The 26,407-nt window shown below is 41.8% G+C and overlaps 1 protein-coding gene and 2 non-coding genes across 3 annotated transcripts in view; all 3 read left to right on the top strand.

The window, feature by feature from the left end:
- LOC113680999 (uncharacterized) overlaps positions 1-26,104 on the top strand; it is a 43,338-nt gene extending 17,234 nt beyond the window's left edge. The window contains exons 22-64 of the mRNA XM_089188639.1: positions 388-429; positions 698-1,327; positions 1,665-1,715; positions 1,836-2,474; positions 2,831-2,860; positions 2,947-3,422; positions 3,744-3,909; positions 4,153-4,185; positions 4,539-5,165; positions 5,619-5,678; positions 6,141-6,779; positions 7,199-7,255; positions 7,381-8,031; positions 8,336-8,380; positions 8,527-9,165; positions 9,727-9,786; positions 9,875-10,507; positions 10,913-10,954; positions 11,425-11,596; positions 12,115-12,470; positions 12,644-12,676; positions 12,914-12,955; positions 13,509-14,042; positions 14,391-14,435; positions 14,935-15,198; positions 15,315-15,440; positions 15,645-15,686; positions 15,853-16,107; positions 16,425-16,502; positions 16,943-17,008; positions 17,332-17,592; positions 17,688-17,741; positions 18,320-18,568; positions 19,020-19,316; positions 19,859-20,158; positions 20,552-20,863; positions 21,356-21,382; positions 21,873-22,907; positions 23,122-23,205; positions 23,744-23,938; positions 24,094-24,573; positions 24,812-24,880; positions 25,244-26,104. Of these exons, the coding sequence (XP_089044765.1) occupies positions 388-429; positions 698-1,327; positions 1,665-1,715; positions 1,836-2,474; positions 2,831-2,860; positions 2,947-3,422; positions 3,744-3,909; positions 4,153-4,185; positions 4,539-5,165; positions 5,619-5,678; positions 6,141-6,779; positions 7,199-7,255; positions 7,381-8,031; positions 8,336-8,380; positions 8,527-9,165; positions 9,727-9,786; positions 9,875-10,507; positions 10,913-10,954; positions 11,425-11,596; positions 12,115-12,470; positions 12,644-12,676; positions 12,914-12,955; positions 13,509-14,042; positions 14,391-14,435; positions 14,935-15,198; positions 15,315-15,440; positions 15,645-15,686; positions 15,853-16,107; positions 16,425-16,502; positions 16,943-17,008; positions 17,332-17,592; positions 17,688-17,741; positions 18,320-18,568; positions 19,020-19,316; positions 19,859-20,158; positions 20,552-20,863; positions 21,356-21,382; positions 21,873-22,907; positions 23,122-23,205; positions 23,744-23,938; positions 24,094-24,573; positions 24,812-24,852 (10,868 nt within the window). The 3' untranslated portion in view covers positions 24,853-24,880; positions 25,244-26,104. The remainder of the gene's footprint in view (positions 1-387; positions 430-697; positions 1,328-1,664; positions 1,716-1,835; positions 2,475-2,830; positions 2,861-2,946; positions 3,423-3,743; positions 3,910-4,152; positions 4,186-4,538; positions 5,166-5,618; positions 5,679-6,140; positions 6,780-7,198; positions 7,256-7,380; positions 8,032-8,335; positions 8,381-8,526; positions 9,166-9,726; positions 9,787-9,874; positions 10,508-10,912; positions 10,955-11,424; positions 11,597-12,114; positions 12,471-12,643; positions 12,677-12,913; positions 12,956-13,508; positions 14,043-14,390; positions 14,436-14,934; positions 15,199-15,314; positions 15,441-15,644; positions 15,687-15,852; positions 16,108-16,424; positions 16,503-16,942; positions 17,009-17,331; positions 17,593-17,687; positions 17,742-18,319; positions 18,569-19,019; positions 19,317-19,858; positions 20,159-20,551; positions 20,864-21,355; positions 21,383-21,872; positions 22,908-23,121; positions 23,206-23,743; positions 23,939-24,093; positions 24,574-24,811; positions 24,881-25,243) is intronic.
- Trnak-cuu (transfer RNA lysine (anticodon CUU)) lies at positions 5,826-5,898 on the top strand. The gene has a single exon. It is a non-coding gene; the product is annotated as a tRNA-Lys (tRNA).
- On the top strand, positions 7,046-7,118 carry Trnak-cuu (transfer RNA lysine (anticodon CUU)). Its single transcript has one exon. It is a non-coding gene; the product is annotated as a tRNA-Lys (tRNA).
- Positions 26,105-26,407: the final 303 nt, after the last annotated feature.

Below are 26,407 nucleotides of genomic sequence, written 5' to 3'. Positions count from 1 at the left end.
TCTTAAGTTCAAGTAGGATGGGAATGTAGATATGTGGGCTAAGTTATAGAATATGAAGTAACCAGACACATTTTTTCGGTACAATAGCTTTTAAAGATACGGTGTGCTGCAATACTCCAGAATATTTTAGGAGTACGAGACACGCATAGTGTACTTTTAAAAATATACCAGCGAAGTATTCGAGCATAGTCAAGACGAATACTCCAGGTGTGCGCGGGGTATTGTGCGCGACTCGAATACCCTAGGATTCTAAAGCACCTCGATCACGTATTCCATACTCGAATACTAAAGATTACTTTGATTTTTGCGCAGTGTTAGCCACAGAAATGCATTTGGTTGTTTTATACCATACATATCGCGGGTTAACGTTTTTTATTCTGTTTCCAGGGCAACCGACTCCCACCAGACCACCATCAGCCCCTGTTCCAGGTAGGAGAGCAATCGACGGATACCACCCAGGAGTTCTTATTTGAACTGATCTATTTTGAAGTCTAGATTTTATAAAATTTAATCCAAACATAATGTCTTCATCTGGCAAGGGAAGGTTTTTATCTTGGTATAAACACGGTATGACCAATTCAGTAGCGTTCCAACCTCCCGCACTTCGTCCGCATTTCAGACTGTTAAGCCTTTTATCTTCTTGTTTTAAAGTTTTTTGTACTCTGAAAATGATCCTGTTGTTGTTGCATGTTACCAGCTCTACCTCCTGCGATGGCATTCTTCCCCTTGAAGTCTAAATATGGTGCCCGAGATATAAGCCCAACGAAAAACCGTCCGGGAAAAATCGTGGGTGCCTTACCAGCCCGAGGTCCTGACGGCCAGCGTGGTAGTGCTTATAAGTTCCGAGGTCGTCCCGATAGCTTCATCGAGTTTCCGAACAACGGACGATTGGATGCAAAGGATTCTATAACCATTCTTGCATATGTAAACCCGGAGAGCGCTGGACCGATCTTCAATTTTAATCCCAAAGGATTTGGAGTGCATTTCTGGATGGTTCGAAAGAATGTTCTCTTCGCACGCTTTGTGAAAAGGTCCAAGAAGTTTACACGGCCTGTGGCTACGAACAGAGTGAAACCGGGCACTTGGAACTGGCTTGCAGCTTCATACGATAAGAACACTGGGTACGCACGTTTGTTCGTGGATTCCAAAATCTCAGCTGAAAGAAATCTCGGCAGAATAAAGCTTGCCACCAATTATCCCGTTAGAATGGGTGCACGAAAGGGAGATCGTCGCTTCTTCCGGGGGAAAATAACTTGTGTTCAAGTTTACAATGAAGCCCTGACAAGCCGGCAAATCCGAGCCGCGAGAAAGAGCTGCTTCCGACCAGGTTTGTAGCAGACCTATTTAATCTGAATTTAAATTTTGTTCAAGGAAAATAGAGTTATTTTCCCGCTCTCTACACTGTTTTTTCGAAAATTGTATCTCTAATCAGTCTGAATGAGTCGCCAGTCAACATTTTAAGAGCAATAGAGTGTCTCTCTTTTCTGGTGCAGTCGATTTTACTGGAAGTATTGTTACTTCTAGCGCCTCATTATGGTCTTGAAGAGAGTCCCTTCGTAAAGAAAATGCTTTAAATGTTTGAATTAAAACAAAATTATTTGAAACAATGTTAGTGTAAATGTTCATTTTAGACAAGTTCTTATCGAGTGTATTTTCTGTTTCAGGTAAAGTCAAACCCACAAAGCCAATTTTACCTGTTACCAAACCTACACCGGGTAAGTCTCGTTTCCTTCTTTTTTTTTTTTTTTTCTATATCATCATAACAGTTGTAAGAGTCTTAAAAAAACGTTTCTTTGAGAAAATGTGTAAGATATTTTTGTCCTCTGTTCAAACAGCTATCCGTAACTTGGTGGCCGTGTACCCACTGGACGCTACTTCTGGTGCACGTGACCTCAGCCCTACCAAGAATCTTCCAGGAAAGCTTTCGAGTGTAAATATCGCTCCAGGCCCTGACGGCAAACCGGACACAGCATTGCGATTCTCTGGCAGTCCTAACAGTTACATAGAGTTCCCAAATAATGGAAGACTGGACACCAGACGTTCAATCACTTGCATAGCATGGGTGTACAATGAAGGAAGGGGAGGGCCGGTGTTCCAATACGATCCACGGGGAGTGGGGGTTGGGTTAAGAATCATCGGCTTGGATCGAATTGAAGCGCTCATTGTCAGCCGAAACAGACGAAAGAAAATTCCTGTCGTGACTCGAAAGAGGTTCTTTAAGCCCAGGACTTGGACTTACGTAGGATTCTCGTACGATTTCCTTTCTGGTATTGTCACATTGTACGTCAATGCCAGGCCAGTCTTACGTAGGATCATTGGTCGAGTTCAGCTTCTTACTAACAAACCAGCCCGCGCGGGCTCAACCAGGCGTGGAAAGCGATTCTTCCGCGGTCGCTTATCGTGTATACAGGTGTACAGCAGAGCTCTGACCAGGCGCGAGATCATTGCAGTGAGAAAAAGGTGCTTCAAAGGAGGTATGATAGGTGAAACAGAAATTAATTGAAAATGTAAGCCAGATTACCTGCGGGTTAACTTGTATGATTAATCCATGGCCAGTCTGTAGTCTCGTGTTTTTCAAATTGTTTCCTCAAGAAAATTTAATGAGTGTAATAACATTAATCGTATGCCTTTATTTTACCTTTTTATTTTGTATAGCATCGAAATAATGTTCAGAGACATTCAACTCAGAAATCAGATCCAGTAACTTAGCAAAATTACGGTAGGAATAAGAAATAGGCAAAGGAAAAACTGAATGCAACAAACTTACTTGCACGGATTGATCTTACAATACTGTTTAAGTCATTTTGTATCATTTGTTTCTCATTTGCAGCCGGAATAATTCCAGAAAAACCTTCTACAGGTAAGAAGTGAATGTCATTGTTGCATATATCACTCTTCGTTGTTTAGCGATACTTAGATGCGTTAATGTACCTATGATGATTTCAGGTACCCCGACGCCTGTGGCTACATTCCCACTCAGTGGTGTACTCAGTGGACGGGATATCTCTCCAAATAAGAACCCACGAGCAAAACTCCGTAATGTGCGGCCAGACAACGGACCCGATGGTCTCCCTTCAGGTGCCATTAAGTTGAGAGGTAGTCGAGATAGCTATGTGGTGTTTCCAAACTACGGAAAACTGGACACAACGGACGAAATAACGATCACTGTATGGGTGAAGCCCAAAAGCGCTGGACCAATCTTCCATTATAAGCCCCAATCCTGGGGTGGAGTACATGTCTGGGTTGTAGGACGACCTGGTAATCGAAAGTTTTTCGTCCGATTCTCCACGCGTAACGGCAAAACTGTTCCAGCACTAAGAAGTAGGAAAATCAAAATGGGACGATGGTATTATGTGGCTGTTACTTACAATAAAAAGAAGGGAGTTGGAACCATTTGGAGAAATGGCTTCATTGATGCTCAGGTATTACAGACTGTTTTTACCAACCTAACACATTTGGACCCATTGTCAGCAATTAAGGAAAGCGATATGTTCACAGTGGTGATGACAACAGTATCCAGAAAAAAGTCTCGCACACAGAGTTCAATTTCCAACTAAACCTAATTTCTTTGCTTTTTTTCGCTGATAGTCGCAGTCTTACGTTTTAGTTTGTTTGTGTTGTTACCTTCGGCTGACTTTTAACCTTCTTTCCAGTACCCTTTCTGATGGAGAGTAACAGACGCAATAGGTTAATGAACAAAGCAGAGTATCAGTCATTAACAATATCATTTGTTCGCCATTTAGCGCCGTGTTGGAATTTACAAACTCGCCACTAACTACCCAGCTATTATGGGGCGAAAACCAGGGGATCGCCGCGTATTGAGAGGAAGCATTTCGTGTTTGCAAATCTTCAAGAAAGCTTTGATTGGACCACAGATTCGAGCACAGAAAAGGAAATGTTTCAGACGAAGTAAGAGCTGCTTGCTTACTCTTTTTATATAAGAATAATTTAAGTCAAACAGAGACAGACAGATGAACAGGAAGGGAAAGGAAAACAGACTAACTGAAAAACGTACCTACAAACTTACAGACAAATGTGCTTAAAGAAAGATAAAAAGACAGACAGAAAGATCAGTGTATTAGTTTTCTTACATTTTACAACCTAAATTATCTGATACTGAACTTGTGTTTTCTCGGTATTTTCTCTTCCAAGAACCAAATCCTAAAAGGCCCAAGCCGAAGCCAGGTGAGTTGTTGCAATACATGTTTGTAAGTCTTAGGGGTGATACCAAAGGACTGCAAAGAGTCGACCACAAACATTTTGCGCCTAGTAAAGAAGGCTAAGGTTAAAGAGTTGATGATGACTCATTGATGAGTTGATTCACTTACACGGTGAGATCTGAGATAAGTACGAGATCATTTATTAGCTTGAGGCCTGGCAACGATGACATAAACGAACCAAATGAACAGTTCCTAATGTCTGTTGTTCAAACATGTGGTTTCTTTCGTTTATTATTTTGTCATTTGCTTTCAGTACGGCTTCATCCTCTTATTTTGTACAAAAGCGCTTCATGGTATGTTTTTGTCCTTATTCTACAGCTCAGCCGATGCTCATGGGGCTCTATCCGTTTGATCCAATCAGTAGAGGCCGAGACAGAAGCCCCAATAAAGCACCTAAAGCTTTGTTCAGCAACGTCGCTTTGACCAGTGGTCCCGATGGCCGCCCAAAATCTGCCGTTAAACTGCGTGGCCTCCCAAACAGCTACATTGAAATTCCCAATAATGGAAAACTGCGCACGACCAATTCCATCTCCATGTTTGTTTGGGTCAAACCTACAGGGACAGCAGGACCAATTATCAACTACGGCAAGGGACCCGCCTGGGAGACACACCTGTGGCAGACAGACCCCAAAACGCTCTTTGTTCGATATGTGAAGATAGGAGGTGCCCCCACTCCGCCCGTTACTAAGGCAGCGCTGACGCGAGGCGTTTGGAATTTCGTCGGTACAACTTACGATGGAACTTATGCTACACTTTGGGTGAATGGTAAAAAGGTCGCTTCGCGTAAAATCAACAGCATTCGTTTGTCGACAATTGGACCGATAAGGATCGGAGTGAAGAACGGCGATAAGCGTTACTTTAAAGGCGCCGTAGCTTGTGTGCAGCTCTATCGAGTTGCTTTACAGAAAAAGCAGATACGGAGAGCCATGAAAAGATGTATGAGACGTAAGTATCTCAAAAATGGAATTGGTTTATGTGTTCTAGGTATTTCAGATTTGGTGCTGAGAAATATTTCAATAAGAGAGGAAACATATGAAACTTCACCTTTTGGTGAATAAGTCGACTTGTATTAAACTTAAGCGGATATAACCATGTGAGAGCAGTTTTCCCATAATTCTTCTAGCAAAGAAATCGGATAAAATCTTGCTTTAGTCAATTAAATTATTGTTAACATAAGCAGATATATCATGACATTCCTGGAGAAACTTTTAAAGATCAGAGAAACCATCACTTTCTTTCTATTCAAAAGGGCGCGGCCCAAACTGCAATTGAATTCGATAATCGCGCGAATTTCATATAGTTCTTGCTGATAAAATAAATAGAGAGATAAATGCTTCACACATGAGGTTCTATGTTTTTACGTTTAGCAACGCTGACCATTGACAACTGTTTATTTAGGACGCCCGTCTGTTCCCCGTACCACTCCACCCCCACCGCCACCAACTCAGGCGCTAGCATGTAAGTACAAAGGATTGAAAATCCTGATTTTACAAAAATGAAGGAACAACTGAAGCAGCTCAGAACTCGTATCAAAATCTCTATCGCGAAGCCTCTATGGAGGAAGCATCCTAGCTATGTCATTAACGCTACGATACATCTGGCTGAGCCCGGCTAGCTCAGTCGGTAGAGCATGAGACTCTTAATCTCAGGGTCGTGGGTTCGAGCCCCACGTTGGGCGTTGCATTTCTTTTTAGCAGAAATGATATCCAGATACTAATATAATGATCTAGGCAAGACTAGACTAGACTTACGTACAAGCAATTCAAGGCATAAGTATTTCCAAATGATACAACGAAACTTTTAACATTGGAGAAGATAAAAAACAGACTGAGATTTGTGTTTTGTCATGTATTTCTCTAGAACCGTACTTTTGTAATGACCACATATAAATAAACGCTATATTTCAACATTTTATCATAGTTACCCCCAAACCAGTTGTCGTTTACCCACTCAACAAGCGGTACCGAGGAATGGAAAAGCTGGGTCGGAATCCTCCTGCAATACTGAGTGGGGTGCGGCTTGCACGCGGACCTGACAAACGACCCGGCGGCGCGTACCAGTTCACTGGTAAACCCAACAGCTTTGTCAAGATCCCTAACAAGGGAAGAATGGACACCATGAAAGCTATAACGGTCCTTATATGGGCACTACCCAAAAACCGTATGGGCCCCATTGTTCAGTTCGCCGACAAAGGATCAGCCGTAAGACTGTGGATGATGAGGAGAAACATGGTGTTTGCAGAGTTTGTGACCAGACAGTCACGTGATACCAAACCATATTTGGCAAGCGTTGATGGCGTATTACCTTGGAAATGGAATCACTTTGGAATGTCCTACGACAAGACTACTGGTATAGCTACACTGTTTGTGAACAGTAAGCCAGTCGTGCGTAAAAAGATTGGTTATTTTGATCTATCAACCAATCACGATGTGTATCTGGGAGCGAGGCCAGGCGACAAGCACACCTTCCGTGGTCGAGTGTCGTGTTTACAGTTTTTCGACAAAGCTCTTACAAGTCACCAGGTTAAGAAGATGGAGACGAAATGTCTCAGAGCACCTGGTAGGTTACCACGTCGGTGAAATAGTATACTTAAAACTCCATTCATCGATTATGCTTGGGATTTTGTCACCGCGACTCGACTATTTTAGACTTTCATTTAACATTTCATCAGTCCAAAGTTAGGATTACATAATTATTATTCTACTTGGAGCACTGAGCCTCTTATATAAAAGTTGTTGATGTTACTCTGAAAAGCTGTTTTCAAAATTCCCGCTGAACATTATACCAAATGATTAAGCTCCAGTTACACGATCAGAGTACCTATTGCCCGGCTAGCTCAGTCGGTAGAGCATGAGACTCTTAATCTCAGGGTCGTGGGTTCAAGCCCCACGTTGGGCGCAAGTATTCGTTTTTTATGTTACTTTTTGTCTATCATTCTCTGATGTTTTCTGTCTCTCAAACAAACAATTTTTTGACAGGTGTTCAGCCGTCTATTCAACCAACCGTGAAACCTCCTTATAAACCGAAGCCGAAACGTAAGTAAACAAATTGTATCTCTGGCAACTTGAGCTGGTAAACAATAACTGAGAACTCAAAGACTTCTATCATTTTTACAAATGTAAAAAAAAGCGATCAACATGATTTTTTATCCCACCTATAGCTTGTCACAAAGTGGTTGCAGTTTACCCACTGACTGCTCAAGATCAAGGGCGGGACATAAGCCATAAACCCAATCGACCCGCGAGGTTGCGGGGCGTTTATCCTGTACCTGGTCCTGACGGTCAACCCGGGACAGCGTATCGCTTCACAGGAAGACGCAACAGTTTTATTGAGTTCCCCAATAGAGGTCCTTTGGATACAAAGGACTCTATCACTTTACTAGCGTGGATTTACCCCCAAGGAAAACCTGGACCCATTGCAAACTATCATCCAAACGGATGGGGTGTACATTTCTGGCTCGAAACGCCAAGGACTTTGATGGCGCGCTTTACGCGGCGTGGAAAACGCGGTAGACGAAGGCGGCGCTACACTGTTGCTTTACGAAGCAAACGGATCCGATTGAATCGTTGGCAATTTGTCGGTTGTAGCTACGACAGGAAAACAGGGACGGCGAGATTGTGGATCAACAACTATCAAGTGGCACGAAAGTACATCGGAAGGATTCGGCTAGCCACCAATTATCCAATTAGAATGGGAGAAAAGATCGGAGATAAGCGCCGATATTCCGGAAGAATCTCTTGCTTCCAAGTGTTTAACTACGCGCTGACCCAAAGGGAGATAAGAGGAAGACAGAGGACTTGCTTCAAACAACGTAAGTGACAATTTCTAACAATGAGTTCTAGCGTAAAACATGTCGAGGTAAGTTACATTGTAAAGCAATCATCTATCCAGAAATTTTAGCGTCATAAAAATCAGCAAATGATAGTTCATTTCCTAATAAATGGATTATTGCTCGTGAGAAACGCGGCTGCATGGGAGTGAAAGCAATTCCTAGCTGAGTTTGTTGATAGGCGTATCATTGTTAATTATCAATGTTAATCAATCAGTGTTAAAATGAAAATACTAACAGATATTTAGCGTGAGCTGATCTTATCTGTTGATTCCCAAATGTATAGGTAAAGGTCCTCTTCGACCACGTCCATCAACTGGACGGCCAGTTTGTAAGTATCAAATACTTTTACTGCTTACCTGAATACACCTAGATAATCTAACATAGGTTTACATTTTTCTCCGCTCATAAATTTTATGAAAAAATTTAAGAAAGAAATTGAGTAAATATTGATAATCTAATTACGTCGATTTTCAGATCTTCCCAGACCAGTGGCGTTCTTCCCACTGAACAAAGGTGCCAGAGGAAGGGACCTCAGAAACAGGAGCCCTACAGGAAGGCTCAATCATGTTCGTGCGGCTCCAGGTCCTCTCGGCCGACCAGGCGGGTCCATTCAACTTCTCGGAAAACGGACCAGTTACGTTCAGTTTCCTAACAGGCGCGGAGGTGCACTCGATACGTCATACTCTATGACGGTCTTGGCATGGATTTATCCTGAAGGTACCGCAGGGCCCTTATTTAACTACCATCCAAGCGCCCGTGGAGTCCATTTCTGGCTAAAAACTCCAAGAACGTTGTATGCCAGCTTTATGCGTCGAAAGGGAAGAAAATACACCGCGCCTGTGAGGAGCAGATCCATACAGCTAAGAAAATGGCAATTTGTCGGAGCAAGTTACAACAGAAATACGGGCACAGCAGTACTATGGAAAAATGGAAAAAAGATTGCTAAAAGATTTATCGGTAGAATACGACTTGCCACTAACTATCCAGTACGCATGGGAGCTAGGTCTGGGGACAGACGCTACTTTAAGGGACGTGTTACTTGTCTGCAAATCTATTCAGTGGCGCTAACTGCAGCGCAAGTGCGACGTGCCGCTAAGAAATGTTTCAAGGCGGGTGAGTTATAAAGCCTTCTAAGATAGTTATCTTTGATTATTTATCCAGCTGACAATTTTGTTTTTGTTTGCTTCACTTCTATTTGAAGAAACATCATTCAAAATGTGCAGCGCGACTTTGATGTGGCTGAAAATGATCTTTCGGGAAAGATATCCGTTTAAAACACTTCATTTGGCATATTTACTTTCTGAAATGAGCGCGCGAATGTAGGCTAAATAGTTTGTTCAACGAAATAACCTCGCAAATAATGTTATCTGTACCCTCTTACCACTTGACATACTGCATTGGATTTTTGCACCCTTAATGCTGTCAATGGAAAAATCCGATTAAATAAGACACGGTTATCTCACAACCAATTGTCTAAATCGTATTTGCAGGCACCATATTGCCGCATATGTCTTCAGCTGTTTTACTATATTATAAAATGGCAAGGGGTTTGTGCAATCCTTATGGGAGACCTTGCTTTGTCGGATATGTTGTATTGTATGTTAATATTAGGTTTCAAAGTAATCCTGCGCAATATCTTGATAATAGCCAAATAACATTTTTGTTATTCGCCAGCTCCAGCTCCAGTACGGCCACGACCAACCCTCAGACCAACACGGCCCACTGCTCCCAGACGTGAGTAACAGTTTTAACATATTTCTATGCCAAAAGAGAAGTTTTAACTCTAAAGCGTATTGTCAAATATTTGTCCATCTACTTGCAGCATCCTATAATCCTGTCGCCGTCTACCCATTGAGTGCCGCTACTAAAGGACAGGACATGAGCGCTCGCAAAAACCCTCGGGCCATCCTCGGTAGCGTTCGTCCGGCTCCGGGCCCCGACGGAAAGAAAAGAAGTTCGTATCAGTTTTTCGGCCGCCCGAACAGTTACATACACCTTCCAAACAACGGCGCACTAGACACAGTGAATTCCATCACAGTATCCCTTTGGGTGTATCCCCAGGGGCCAGGACCGCTCGTCAATTATAACCCCAAGGGACAGGGAATGCAGATTTGGATGGTCAGCCCGACGCAACTGTTTGTCAGGTTTGTCCGACGCCGAGGCCGCCGTCTAACCTCGCCTCTCATCTATAGAATATACCGCAGAAGTTGGAATTACGTGACAGCGGTATACAACAGAAGAACAGGAGTGGCGAGACTTTACGTAAATAACCGGCTGGTTAGACGAAAACTGATCGGAAAGATACGCTTGGCAACTAATTATCCTGTTAGGCTTGGTGCTAAGATAAAGGGTCGCAGGAGTTTCAAAGGACGTTTGGCCTGTCTGCAAATCTACAATACTGCTTTGACAGGAAGGCAGATTGCTTTAAGAAAGAAGATGTGCTTCAGAACACGCGGTAGGATTGGTTATGAGATTTCTTGCGCGTTTCGTGGTGATTCAGAATGCTGTTTTTTTTAACCACTTTATTTTGGCGTGGTACAGTTCAGATCCTTTTCAAGCCATTGCGTTTTCAAGGTTCTTAAATGCTTAAGAGTGCTTGTGACACAGGACACATCAAATTAGGTTCCTTCGTTAACATTTCGAAATAGAAACTTATAACAAGTATCTTGAATTTGTGTATTTTTTCATAGTAAAACGAAAGGTTTCTGGACACAACGTTTAATTGGAAACGAATAAACAGGAGCCACATTCATTAATAGCACTGTGTAAATCCATTGATTTGTGACGTATACTTTAAACAGTCTTGATATGTATTTTTTATGTTCTAAAACCAATTTCTTTTCTCTGTTTTCTTTCAAAGGCCCTCTTCCTATTTCATCTGCACCAAAACCGATCAGACCAGGTGAGTTTTAACTTTGAAAAATGTCATATTCCTGAATTTACCACAATCAGAGCGGGAAAATAATTGTCGAACGGTATCTAACAACTGTTCACCGAAGTAGAGGTGGCCATGATAAAAATTTACTGGGTTGCGAAGCGGCGAGGTAATCATAGATATCCACTGTTAGCCACGGACACTGAGGTGAAGAGCTGTTTAAGTATATACTATAATAATGAGATGATGTAGCACAAAACATGATTTTAACTCATTTATCCTTGCAACGATTACAATATTTTCGGGCGCAAATTCCGCGCGTTTTGCTCGAAGGTGAATAGCAAAGAATGTTCGGAGTCTGAGTTGCAAATCAGAGCGCACCTTCAACGCCATCCACATATTTCTAGTATATATTAAACTGTGATATTTTTTTTGTGTGTACATAAGCTTTTTGACGAGTTCTTAAACCTGAGTTTATTTTTTTCATTATTCCCAAGCATGCCAAAAGAGACTGGACATAGCATTCTTGTTGGAGAGCGGAAGAATAAGTTCCAGTAACTTCCAGCGCACTCTTCGTTTTATCAAGAGACTTGTGGTGTCATTCCCACGTGCCAGGTTTGGTCTCGTGTCGTATTCCAAGCGTGCCACAAAAGTCTTCGGATTTTACAGGTAATTGTTGTAATTTCGATCCATTTCAAACCAGACAATGATCTAAAAAGTCTTCGGATTTTACAGGTAATTGTTGTAATTTCGATCCATTTCAAACCAGACAATGATCTAAAAGACCGGTCAATATTGTCACCTGAGGGACTTAGGGGGTGGGGGGGTCGGAGGTTTTTGGTTTTGTCACGATAGAATTTACCTGATCCCCATAAGGCCCTACAACAAAATATTCTCAAACCCCTGCTTTTATTGGCAGTTTCTTGGCGTTTAATTATTTTTTATAGCTTCCCATTTATACTCTGTTGATGACGACTAATTCCCCCTCTGTTCCCCAGAAAACCAAGTGATCTCCCCACAAACATCCATCCCCCCTTCCCCCGCTATAATTAAAGACTGGTCACCAACTTAAGAAAAATCTTAAGGTGGCTATCTCCAGCGTGGTCGCTGAGTAAAACAAAAGAAATGACGTCTTTCTATAACACATTGCAGTCATTTTTATCTCACAACGCAATGATCCCTTTCAGTTTTAGAGGAAGAAGACGGAGTTTGCTGAGTGCCATTAGCAGCGCTCCTTTCTTCAGAGGCGGACCTCGAACTGGTGCCGCCCTCATGTATGTCAAGAGCAATCTGTTCAGTGGTCGTTCTCGAGGCAGAAAAGTTCTCTTTGTAATAACGCACGACAGGTCATACGATAATGTTGCTCTCCCAGCAGCCTCCCTGCGTCGTGCTGGTGTCGAGGTTATTAGTATTGGCACCGGAAGAGCACCCAGTATTGGACAGCTGCGGCAAATGGCGGGAAAACGAACCGGTGCTGTGTTCACTTCAAGCTATAGAACTCTAATGTCCATTGCGAAAGCAGTTCAGCGGAAGGCTTGTGCAGGTAACATGATGTAGCAAAAGTACTCGTGGCAACACCCACGTTGTTCAACGATAAAAATTACCGAATTTAACAAATTGAGAAGTACGAGATGATAGGAAGATATGACAACGACTCGGGTTTAAAATTTTAGGACCACAGTATTCATTCACGCATTTCTTTCGTTGTTATTTTAGGTGCCAGACCCTTCGTGAAACCTCCGCCAGGAAGTGAGTGTCAATTTCAAGATCACAAATAAACTTAAATTAGGTTGAGTTTTTCCTTATTATTTTTTTTTTTTAATTAAGCTGATGCGAAAGTATTTAAAATTAAACGTACCGATCTTTAAGTGTAAACAAAACATTTAAATGTTTAAAGCAGGTCTACGAGTCCACCAACATGTTTTTTAATTACAATACAATCGATGATGTTTAATGAAATATTTTATTTTTTATCATTATCTGCAGTTATAATGCCAAAATTTCCAAAGCCAAGGCCTCATGGAAAAGGTCAGTACAGCTGATGTTATCGTTTCACGTTTTGACATTCGTACGTCATTAAACCAGCTTTTAAATGTGTATTTATTGCTTCAAATATGAACTGACTCTTACGATTAACAAAATGGCTTCGTTTCTGAAACGAACTGAACATAAACTAAAGGGGATCGTTTTGATGAAATTCCTATTAATTCAATTAACAAATAGATTCCAAGTTTCCGTGCGTCTGTTCAGTAATAGATCACAGATGACGTCAAAATGTGGTAAGAACAAAAAAGTGGCACACGAAGCGCAGCCGAGTGTGCCACATTTTGACGTCCTCTGTGATCTATTACTGAACAGATGCACGGTAACTTGGAATCTATTTGTTTTATATAATAAAGAACTAAAAAAAGTTTTAATGATGACGTCATCTATACGTCTGTCCTCCAATAGATCATAAGTGAGAACCAATCAGAATGCGTGCTTAACCTAGCTTATTATATAATTTGAAATAGTTAATAGCTCAACCAACTATTGCGTATGTTTAAAGGCCGCTTGCGATATATATATTTCATTCTTTCAGTGTGTGCTCGTCCTGTAGACATTGCCTTTATCGTGGACGCCTCTGCAAAAGTTGACAGGAAGAATTTCCTTTACATTCGCAACTTTTTGAAACAAATCGTGTCATCATTCTCTGTGTCTGCCTCAATCACTCGTTTTGGTATGGTGGAATTCAGTACTAATCCCAGAAAATTGTTCGACTTCAACCGCTTCACGAATCAGGCAACGTTAGTAAACGTGTTGGGTCGTGTGCCGTACATGGGGGGTGCACCGATGGCGGGAAAAGCGTTGAAATATGCCGCGGCCACACTCTTCGCACGTACCACGAGGCCGAAGGTTGCCATAGTGATCTCGAGTGGCAAGTCACTCGACTCGGTCATGGCTCCCGCGCGAATGTTACGGCGTGCTGGCGTGACGTTAATCGCGGTAGGCCTGGGTCAAAGTTTTAGTGTTACGCAACTGCGACAGATGGCTACCACCAGGAGACACGTGTTTGCGTCACACTTTAAAACCGCGAACAACATCGTAAGATCGATCAAGGAAAAAGCTTGCAAAGGTACGAGCCATCCGTACTTGGAACAAAATTTTAAGCTGTGTTGAAATACTGCTAATTTTAACTGTATTTGGCAAACATTTTCGTTCGAATAGTGATTTTTAAAGATTTAGGACTGATGTTTTTAATGCATTTTTGTCGTAAAATTTGATGAAAGTCTATAAAAGCTAAGTTTTTTACTTTAAACGTTGGTGAACTTAAGGAATTTTTAAAGGCGATCAAGTGGAGTTTAAGAAAGAATTGTAATTTGCAAGAAATAACTACCATAGCCCAGAGAATTCTACTCTACCGGTAGAAAGACAACTCGTTCAAATTCTGACTAGTGTTTTTCTGTATGTATAATTCTCTTAGCTCCCAAATCTGTTCCTCGTCCTGTGCCAGGAAGACCTCGACCGGGTACGTTGGCTCACTATAATTATCAGTGATATTTTCCTTGTTAGGGATAAATCGATTTATAAAATTCTGAGAAGAAAGAGTTGCTTTGACGCCGGGTTGTGAGGGACTGGGTTCGAGTCTTGTGTGTTAATTCTGTCCTGCTCTTTGGCGAGACACTTCAATCTCGTAACGCATCTCCCCACCCAGGAACGCAAATGGGTACTCGTGAACCGTTAAGGGAAACTTCATGAAATTCTATCAGGTTACCCGCGAAGACTAACCGCCAATCCAGGTGAAGCAGGTAGACACCTAACTCCAGTCATTCTACAGAAACTGAGATACGCTTTAGTAGTAAAGAGCCACAAGGCTCGAAAGAATTAATCAAAGCTGAAAAGAAGGCTGAATTCCTCTTCCACGTTCCCCCTTCTTTCCTCTACATCTGCTAAAAGGCCCATCATGTAGCTACTGATCGATCAATTTTAACTAAGCTGCATTACAATTCTCCTTTGGTTATCAATAGGTGGAATACGTCCGTACAAATATGTTGGCGCTTACAAAGTTCCACCTCGCAAATATCTTGGCCGACCAATTCGAATTAAGAATCCCATATACGGACGCAGGATATGCGAACGCATTGCCCGGCGGGATCGTTTCCGATCCTTTGCAGTGTTTGGCGGTCGCCTTTGTTTTCTCTCTCGTCGAGGCCCTCGTAAATTTATGATCGCTGGTCGAACAAAGTCGAAGAAGCCTAGAACCTACATTAAGGTCTTCATTAAACCCAGAGGTTGGTGATAAGATCTGTCTCTCATAAATGATTATTTTGAACTTTCATATCATAATGCGAATTTCTGTCTTTTTTAACACATACGGAACATCTGTTTTAATACATGACGGTAATAGGTCCATCAGGTGGAATCATGCCCAGACCACTTCGGCCAAGGCCCCGGCCTCGGCCTCCTCCTGGGTCACCAGTGAGACGCAAGCCCCAACCAGTTAAATTGCCTTTGCCGAGGCCAAGGAGACCAGGTTAGATCATATCGACAGTAAAGTGTCAATCGAACATTATGACGAGCAATTGTGGTCTAAAATTAAACTGGTGATTTCCAATCAAACTTTCAACAAAATTATCTTCCCCTTTGGTCAATAATTGCAAGATATCTACCCTACCTAGAGTTCCCAGATTTTAAATACGTTTAGTAATAACTGACAGTATCCTATTCCTCCTTCTAGCTGGACGAATAAGACCGAGGAAAAAACTAAGGCCGACCCCAGGTATGGCATTGTTTTTTATGGGAAAAAAGGTTACTTTGTCTTGAACAAACCATTTCCTTTGCAAGAGATTATAAAAACAGTTTATAATTATTCTCTTGTCCTTTGTTAATACCTGAATGCGCTAAGAAAGGAAGTCTTAACAATGCCTATTTTTCCTTCTTTTAAGGCGGAAAATATAGATACTATGGAATATATCGTGCTCCACCCGGCAGAAAACTTGGTAAACCCACAGTAATTCTAAAAAGCTTGAAGAATGCGAGAAGGAATTGTCAACGTCTAGCGCGCATGCGCCGCGCGTGGGCATTTGCTTTGCGGTTTGGTCGTCAGTGCTTTATCGCAAAAAACCATCCTCGCAAATTTCTGAGGTTTGGTCTTCCTCGAACGAAAATGCCTGGTGCCCTGAAAGTTTACATAGCCAGAGGTAAATACAAGATTGGATGATTTGGAGAGTTATGTGGAAAGTTGTAGCAGTAAAGAATGTTGTGCTTGAGAAAGTAAAAAAGTAAAGTAAATTTAAAAAGTATCGTAAAAAAAGGTTGCCATTTTTCATCATGGTGAATTCACTTGAAATAAATTATGCCCCGCTACACGTTGTTGTCCATCAAGAAAGAATGTTGTCTTAATTTCAAACCGCGGATGTAACTTTTACCCCTAATTTCATCCTTCTTCCAGTCTTAAATGATGTCAGTTATGCTGTCAATCAAAAAAATTAAAATTGACGTCTTCGTTTTTTTTTAGGAGCTACCAGCATACTAAAAATTAGACCCAGGCCGAGACCGAGACCTTTACCTCGTCCCAGGCCACGACCGAGACCAGGTAAGCAAGTAGGTCTATGTTAATTCCAAATACATAATAAGGTATATTTTTCCTTCATTAACCCTTAAATCCCTAAGAGTGACAAGGTTCTAATTTCTCCTCACAATATCACCACTGAATCAAATGTTTTAGTTCATGAGAATAAAGGAAATGACCATCTACTAACAAAGCTCTTAGTGGTTTAACAAATTCTCCTCGTTAGAACCTAGGTTATGTATAGAGAGCGGTATGGAGAATATGCATACTGATGTTAGGGTGTAAAGGGTTAATTGTTCAAGAAGAAGCAAGCAAGCATCGGATGGACGGAGAATCTAAGCAGCTGAATGGGGAACTGATGGAGAGTGAGACCATAAAGAAGTTTAGATGTATTGTGTCCTTTTAACTGAAATAAGACTGTTTCAAAGTATCATTGTAGTCATTTGATATTGTGTTTCTTACAGGAGGACGACCTCGAATCAGACCTCGTCCCAGGCCTCGTCCGAGACCTCAAATTAGGCCTCGTCCAAGTAAGTTTTGTGTATTAAATTTGGTGCTGAGAAAATCCCACACAATAAAATTTTGATTTTAAGGAAATTTTGAGAATTTTTTTTGCAAATTAGATAAGAAACAGAAAGCAAAAAACAAAATGCAACAAAATGCAACAAAAAAAACACTTCTAACAAAGGGCTAACGCTCCGAACGTCAGCTTTAGAATCTCTTTACGGTGGCCAATTTACATTATTATCAACCCAGTTTATAGAACTATGTTGTCTTGTAATAACCCCCCCCCCCTCCCCCCACTGACGCAGTACCACCGAGTCGTTAGCAACTTGCTCCCTTTTTTCGTCAGGGCGTAAAAGATATATGTACGTCGGAAGTTACCGCCCACCGCCCAGTCGTATACTCGGACGACCAATCATAACATTTAGAAGCAAAGTTAACATACGAAGGAGATGTGAAAAGATAGCAAGAACCGGAAATTACCGAGCATTTGCCCTACGGTACGGTCGACAATGTTACGTAGCTCGCCAGAAAAGTACGAAGTTTACAAGGTATGGGCGCTGGCAATTGATAAGACCTGGTGCACTCAAGGTCTATGTAAGCACGACTGGTGAGTAGCAGACGAACTTTCAATTATTAATTATGCCTTTGCTCCTTTCGCATTTCCTGAATTCCAAGTTTTTGTTTATCTTTTGATCATCTCAGCAGGTAAACCTATACGCCCTCGCCCCAGGCCACGCCCGAGGCCGAAGTTACCAGGTATGGTACATGATCGAGATTTATTCGTCTCCATGAGAGTTCAATGATTTTTATGCGTAGACAGCTCTCACTCTCGGATACAAAGATAATATTCCATTTCCCATCCATTCTATGGATCAGGTCACTATCTTATTGCTATTTCTTTGAGTAAAAAATTAGGAATGATGATAAATTTTGAGTTCCATCGTTGATTAAGGAGAGATGTTATCATTTCAAGAGAGATACAATTAAAGTCTGGGTCCCCGCGAGAATTAGAACCCAGTATTTTTTAGTTCATGTACGAATACTCTATGACTGTGTTGCATAAAACCCACTGGTGTGCTAACCCACTCAGTAAGTTCAAATGAAACACGCGCCCTACTTACTGCTGGGATCAGTCGTGAGGAAAACCTCGTGTGTCTACACCAGATAGTACGTCATTAGGACTATCGTTGAATAAATACAGTAGTCAGCATTGTTAAATTCGTGGGACAAATACTTTTCTCTTTTGCCAACAAATACTGACACCTCTGAACTGCTTGCGTTGTTCTGTATCATCTTGAATCTGAACAGCAAAGGTTGAATGTCATTGATTCTAGGAAGAAGATTTGTACCTAAATACATCGGAAGGTACCGCACTCCTCGTAGATTGGGAAGAGCTGTCCTCACATTCAGACGACGTTCGTCCGCTCTACGGAACTGCTACCGCTTGGCTCGAGCACGAAGGGCGAGAGCATTTGCTGTCCGTGCCGGAGTAAGCTGCTACTTATCTAAAATGACGTCGGTCAAGTTTACAAGGCTCGGAAAGACTCGAGTAGGGGGCCTCAAAGTTTACGTGATAAGGAGAGGTGGGTGCTACTTCTTAAGATCAATAGTTTGTCAGGTTAAACAGATGACCAACTAGCCTTTATTGTTGCAAACACCACGAATCATCGTGCATTCCTCCAGAACAAAAAAATTATTGGCCTAACGTTCCAGTTGTCGTGTAACTCAGCTTTCTCCAAGTAGTACAACGCAAACTATTTCCCGGGTTCTATGATAAAAAATGGATTTCTTTATTGTCTGTCATGATCGTGACAACATATTGTAGATATTTTTATTCCAGTAATTGCTGCGCTAAGTGAGGTGGCCAAAGATTTCTATTGTGAGACAACGTGGTTTAGCAAAAACCTGGAGATGGTTCTGATGATTTCTACCTTACATAAGTGACAATCTGTGCTGTTAAGGCTTGAAGCCGTGCCTGTCTACGTGTTATACATAAATGCACAAAGAAATAAATGCCATCATTTATAACTTCAGGTACATCTAGGCCCCGGCCTCGACCCAGGCCGTCGAGACGCTTATGGAACTATCGTCGCCTCGGTACATACAAAGTACCACGGGGCCGTTCATCTCCAGGCCGCAGATACTTAGGCACGGTCAGACCCAGATTAAACCCCGCCAAGCAGTGCGCTATCATGGCGCGAAAGGCAAGATATCGCTATTTCGGAGTACGAAGCAGACGCTACTGCTATGGAGCAAACTTACGTTCACCACTGACAAGATTTGGAAAAACGTTTGGTGTTGGAGGAATGGTTGTTTACAAGATTGGAAGAGGTGAGCTATGAAAACTCTGGATCTCCGGTTTCAACGGCAGAACTGACAAACGTTTGCGCATGTCACGAACTTCCAAAGCAATAGCATACCTTGATTAACATGGCAACATTTTTAAAAAAGTGAAAAGCGTTGATACCCTCTATTCATAACAAGTGTTGTTGTGGAAACTTAAACAAACTAATATCCCTGGGACTGCTTAAGCCAAATGTCGACGAATTTGCTACTCAGCTATCACAAAATGTAATTTTTCGCTCGAAAGACAACAGTTTTTACCTAAATTTAGGCAATTGTTTCAGGATAAAAATGTGATTTTCAATAGAAAGTCAAAGGAAGATTTACAACGAAAGAATTGAGCCCAACATCTCCACTAGCTCAGTCAAGTGTTGCTGTTCTTTCTGCATAGCCTCGCAAAAGCTCGTGACCCGCGCAAACATTCTATCGACTTGCTGTTTGAGTCGTAAACATTTTCTGGCGTGAAACTGTAAGTGTAAGCTTTATGATAGAACTCACTGAAGAATAAATTATGTTTATGTGACCTGCAGGGCGTCTGAGACCTAGGCCAAAGACAACAGTGTGGCATTATCGATACGTCGGCCGCTACAAATCACCCACTTCAACGCGTTTGGGTCGATTTATTGGAAGGATGAGAGGGAAAACGAAAGTGTTTGAATGTGCACGACGTGCCAAAAGGATGGGATACCGTGCATTTGCTTTGCGCAACCGAGGAGATTGTTACGTGTCAAGATACTCGTCAACTTACTCCACTAAACCTAGGGTGTTTGGGCGCTTCATGGCGAGCACTGGTGGACCGCGTGCTATAGATGCTTATGTGATCAGGAAAGGTAAGATACAGCGTAAAAAAGCTTAGCTTTTGAGAATTGAATGCTGATTAGGGTGGATACAGTGCGGTTGAAGCTCCTAGATAATCCTTTGATGGTGAGCCATTCAAAAATTGATGGCACCGCAAAAAAGTTGTGACGTCTTTATCGTCGGTGCCTGCTCAGTAATTACTCGGACATCGGATAGGACCTTAAGCTACTTTTATTGACAGAAATACCGGACAGAAATGTAAAGAGATCTTATTGATTTATTCAGCATAACGTCGAATCAGCCGTAATAAACTGCCTTTTAACCCCATTCATCGATGAGCATCAAATCAAACATGTCAGTAAGCCCTATTTACGAGACTCTACCTTGTGATTGGTTGTCACTCAATTTTCGTTTGCTTTATTTAGGTCGTTTCAAGCCTCGCCCCAGGCCTCGTAAAGGAGGCTTTGCCTGGCATTACCGTTGGTTGGGACGATTCAGATCGCTAAAAGGAAGAGGTTTGGGCACGAAAATAGGTAGAGTGACAGGGAGAAAGAAGGTGTTCAGCTGCGCTCTCTTAGCAAAACGCCGAGGTTTCAAAGCATTCGCGTTACGCCGGAATGGAATCTGCTACGGAACTCGATCATCTAGAACGTATGCAACCAAACCCATAATCAAGGGTCGCTTCAGAGCTGGCGCAGGAGGATCACGTTTCATTGATGCTTACATGATAGGGAAAGGTATGTGATACAGCCGCGGCCCTTGATCGTAGTGAAATACTTTCGTCAAGTTTCTTCTGAAAAATAAAAACTTCACCCTTGCATTAACCCTCAAGTACTGTGAGTATTGTAATTTTCACCCATATTGAGCGGTCGTGGTCATCCTTCACTGACTCCCAACGGCCAATTTGTATTGTCTAACGCATATTGGGAACGATAGCTCAACGCCGAACTACTCAAATAAACTAAGGATAATCTCTCAAGTAGAATTTAAACCATGTTTATCTCCCGGAATCAGTGTCAGTACTTTAAGTTCAAATGTCCCCACGCATTGCAGATTGCCTTTCTTCTTTGGACATATACTACGCATTAACATCACGGTCAAACTGTATTAAGTGGTCAGTCTGTATTAAACGGTCGCCATTCCTCAAGGTTGACCGCTTGATAGAGGTTTGACTGCTATGGTTTTGTTACCTGTTCTGTAACTTCATCATGATAATTATTCTTTTGTAGGTCATTACAGACGGCCATTGAGAAAAGGCAAGTTGTACATTTGCTATGGTTCTCTTTGACTTAAATAACGGTTTGTTGATAATTTTTAACCAACACACCTGTTAGGCCCGACAGGCTTTGGCAAAACTACAGCCATTGATATGTTTCAAGTCTTGCACACTTCAGCTCTCTTAAGTGGCTTTCGTTTCGGGCGAGGAAACCTGGTTCAGCGCTTAAGGTCGAGAGCTCACAGATTAATCATCAAGCGACAACTAAAAACTCCTCACGTAGAAAGTTATCAGGATAAAGGAAACGAAAACAGGAAAAAAAACGACAAGAAAAAATGTTTACTCTTTTAATTTCGTCTCACCCAGAAACTTACCAACATGCCTCGACCTCATGTGCTCGACCCTGTTTTACGCGCGGCCAAACATAAGGCACATGATCCTTTGATAATGTAAGCGACTGATCACTAGTCACTAGTACATTGAGCTTTGATCAAATGCCATAAATAAGCTTGCCCATGTTTTTTTTGCAGGAGTTAAGGGTCGCTCTCGGAAAGCAAGACAACGAAAGCGGATGAAACAAATAAGAGCTGTAAGGAGAAGAGTGAGACGAACTAAGAGAAAGCAGCGGCGGGTGGCAAAAACTAGAAAACTGAAATTGAGAATAATAAAACGAATCAGACTGCTAAAGGTTTTGAAGAGGAAGGTGATCCGAGTTGTTGTACGGGTCCGTCGTTTGAAACGACTGGGGAACATAAAACGCCTCAGGTTGGCAAGAAAAGCAAAAATTGTCTTGGTTAAAAGAGTGCGAAAAATTAAGAGGAAAATACAGAGACGCAAGTTAAGACTCAAACTACGATTAGCGCGATTGAAGGCAGCAAAACACCGAGCTAGAATCCAGCGAGCTAGACGACGGGCCATGAGGTTGTTGCGATTCAGAATGAAGCAGCGCATGCGGAGATTGAAGTTACTTGCTCAGCAGAGGAGGGCTCGTGCCCTTCGAATAGCCAGGCTGAAACGTCTGAGGCGATATCGTCAGTTAGCCATGCTGCGCGCACGTCAAAGAGCGCAAGCAGCGCGCATGAGACTGGTGATAAGGCAAAGGATGCTTCAAATCAAGCGGAAACTAGCTCTGAGACAAAGAATACTCAGATCAAGATACCTGAGGAGACGACAAAGAGCGTCGAGACTACGTATCCAGGCGTTTAGGGTCAAAGCTCGTCAACGAAGAGCAAGACAGCAGCTTTCAGTTCTAAGGAAACAGTTGGTCAATGTGGCGAAGAGGATGGTGTACTACAGGAGATATCGGCAATACAGATATTTGATGATGATGCGAACCCAGAGGCGACAGCTGATGAAACGAGCGAGTAATGCTCGAGTCCGTTGGTTCCGATATCAGAAACAGCTACAGGAGAACAGACGCAGACAACGCATGCTCGTGCTCAGGCAACAGCGAGCGAACAAGAGCTTCAGGCAGTTCCAAAGGAAAAAGCGATTGTTGTTTGCGCAACAACAGCAGAAACTGAGAAAGCTCATACAACGGATGAAGAGTACGCGTCGAGTACGAGGTGCGTATCTTATTTTTTAATGGATTGTTTATTTATTTGGTCAGCTTTTTCCTGGTATTCCTGCGTCACCGACTGAAAGAAAAATCTTGCGTAACAGAGAAATAGAGGTTTTTCTGAGGTGCCTCTCTTTAGCGAGGTGCCACTGCTTATAACATACTAATATTACCTATCATAGTGCACGACTGAGCTTCACTTTGTTATGTACAAATTGCAGTTGGGAAGAAGAGAGGAGACATTCTCAAGAAAAAGCCCTCGATGACAAGTTTGAATAGCAAGAAAGATAAAGAAGCCAATACTGGTAAGATAATGTAAAGCGACTCCAAAGATGAGTTCCGCTCAGGTTGTCGAAACGTCAGTCAACACAATCGACAACAGTCCTACTCAAGACTACCCTCACCTGGATGAACAGACCACGCGATCAAAGACAATAATATTATCACAAATTTAAAAATCACAGAATGGCTTCATTTCGAAACGAAATCTCAGTCCCTCGTATCCAGAACATTTGTCAGTAAATTAAACCGTACGCATGATAGCCCATAACTCACATCATACATTATGGCCTCTCTGTAAGTTGTATCCGAGATGAGATCAAACTGAAAGTTGTTGGGACGCGATAACGGACCGGAATTTAGAGAGACAACAGTAAATGAGAAAATAGAGTCAAGTTAAGTCATGTTTATTTAGGCAGGGTGACCATTTCAGCAATAGGCTGGTATCAACGAGGGCCCTAATCAGATAATTCCCTAACTACTATACCAATGATTTACCAGACCAAGGGGAGGTAGCTAAGCCACAGGTATTTAGAATTCGTTTATTCTTTCTCCCCTCAGCAGTTCCCAAAGAGTTTCGGTCAGCTGATTTTTTCTGGTCGTTTGAAGATGCATCGGGCGCGTACATATCCCATGATACTGTTCAAAAGCGTCCAGCGCGGCTCATGGGAGGATCACGAGTTGTCCCAGAGACCGGACGGGGTCTGGTGGCTAGCACTGGTAAAGCAAGAGGATGGATCTCTCTCGGAGACTTTACAGGTGATAAGGAGAGAGAAATATATCAACCAAAGGAAAATTTTGGATTAAACGCAAAATACTTTTAGCTAAACTTTAAGAAAAATATGACAGATAGTACAGAAAATTGACATTTAGATTGTTTTTAAACGTTAAGTGTTATCACTCTATCTCGCCAGGAAAATGCTTCAGCGATCCAGACCAGTGTAGAGATCACGGAATGACAATGATGACTTTGCTTAAACTTGACAAGAAATACTTCCACAAGAAATCCAGCTCGTATTTCTTGTCCAGCGGAGGTCAGACCACCCAGGCCCGAGGCTTCGCTCTCCTTCATATTCTAAACCGCTACATCCTCATACTCAGCACAAAAAATAGCCAGTGGAAGTTGGAAACACGTGACCTTCCAGATGGATGGTTCAACATTGCCTTTTCCTGGGAGAAGAAGGGTTTACTTAAGCTGTATGTAAACGGAAAGGAAGTGTCTAGCGGAGAAGCTATGAGTGTTTCAAGACCGAAGGATTCTTTCTCCACATTGCAAGTTGGACGACCAAACAATTCTCACTCTCCAAAGTTTAGAGTACCGCTGGAAATGGATAATATTGCTCTCTGGGAGAGAGCTCTCACAAGCAAGGAGATAGGCGCCTTGGCTGATAAGGGTAAGAATCGGGCGTCAAACGTGCAAAATCGTGCCAAAATTATCTTCGAGTTTTAGTGAAAGATCATCCCTAAGTGATTTGTTACGTTACTGCAGAAAAATTTTGTGCATTACAACACGTACATTTCTCGCAGAACTTTTCCATATGCAAGTCGCTAATTTATTTAATTCCTATCCTCTGTACGAGTTATCGCCATAATTAATCAGTAATCAAGCCCACTTTATTTCCTTCCGATTAGATTTGAAGACAACTTCCAAAACAAAGGAAAAGAAAGATTGAAATACAGATCAAACGATGTAGAAACAAGGTAAGGCAATCAGGACTCACAAATAACGAATTGATAACTGGGGCAGAGGATTGCTCCAGAATGAACCAGTAATGTAGAATGCACATGATCGTCTCTAGAAACTTTACAAAATACTACTTCTTCAGTGCCATTTTCTTTTTAGTTTTTAGTTAGTCCTCCCTCTCGCTGAGTTTGAAATCTCTCTCTCTCTCTTCATCCTCTCGGGTTCAACCGCTGTGCACAATGCAGAATGAAGCATTAAAGAACTGGACTACCAAGGACGTATAATTCAACCAAAACAGCAGAGCATGCGCAGAGTAGAGTCTATGTACGACAATGTTCTCTACACAGCCAATCTTATTTCAAATCATGCTTATATTTCAGATTCACCGTCACCAAGAGCAGTGAAAAGACGTGTTATTCCCAATACTTCTCAGTACGTTTGATAATAATTTTATTTACCTGCTCATCGTCGTGATGATTCAGTGGGAGGCTGTTAGCCAGATGATGACGAGTTTGTTGCTCCAGTACCGTTCTATTTTCGGACAAATCACCTTGAATCAGGGAACTATAATAACAAATGAAGTGCTATGAAAAATTGAAATCATTCTTGGATCAAAGTAATCGCTATAGTGTATAGCGATTACTTAGCTATAAATCTGATTCTAGCAGTAACGTTATTATATGAGACTTTGTAATCTGGCTACAACAGTTTTTTCATCGGATTCTAAACTTTATTGTATGACGCTTTGTAATCTTGTGACAAAAATTTTATATTTTAGTTTAGCACCACAGTTTTGCTATTCTAATGCTCTACCTAAATTCCATCGCAATTTTTTTGCATTTGATAAGACTTTTATGGTCTTAATTATTTGAGAAAAATGGTAGGCGATTGTTCGCCGGAAATTTGTAACTCTATTTGAGCTCAGATTTTAGGGGCGGTTTTACATAACACTGTATAATTTTTTTAATAATTTTGTGCGGTCAGTTATTGGACGTAGGATTTAGACTGATATTTGACGGACGAAAGCATTAGTTTTCTTCTGGTCGCGAAAAAATCCAGTGGATGGTATTTTGAATCTGTGATTTTTTTTTGGAGTTATATGACCAAGATTATAGCCGTAGTTGGGTTAGAGTTTGTTTTTAGGCCTCGGATGAGTAGGACAGAGATTGTTGAATTTCTAGTTTAGTTCAGTATTACTTGTAGAGAGGTAATTTAAACTCAATAAACAAAAACTAACCATCCAGACGAAATTCTTTTTATGAACTTGATCGTATCAACAGGAAACAAATCTGATCTAGGGACAAATTGTCGACCCAGAAACGTAGCTTGGCAGCCTAGACATATTTTATTCCCCTTGACTGATGCACAAAAGAAAAGAGCCTTGCAGTTTAGATGAGTGTAAGGTCTTAAAACGAACATGGTCTAAATCTGGTAATAACGAATAGACATCCCCATCCTCTCCCTTACCTCTCAGAGAGCGTTGGTCTCTTATATTATCAATATTGGCCGTAAGGGAAAAGCGGGTGGAAAGTTTGATGGAAAGA

Source organism: Pocillopora damicornis, chromosome 12 (assembly GCF_964200805.1).
Source record: "Pocillopora damicornis chromosome 12, jaPocDami1.2, whole genome shotgun sequence".
NCBI classification, from domain to species: domain Eukaryota; kingdom Metazoa; phylum Cnidaria; class Anthozoa; order Scleractinia; family Pocilloporidae; genus Pocillopora; species Pocillopora damicornis.
Note: the sequence above shows the minus strand (reverse complement) of the source record. Positions and strands in the feature narration are given on the sequence as shown.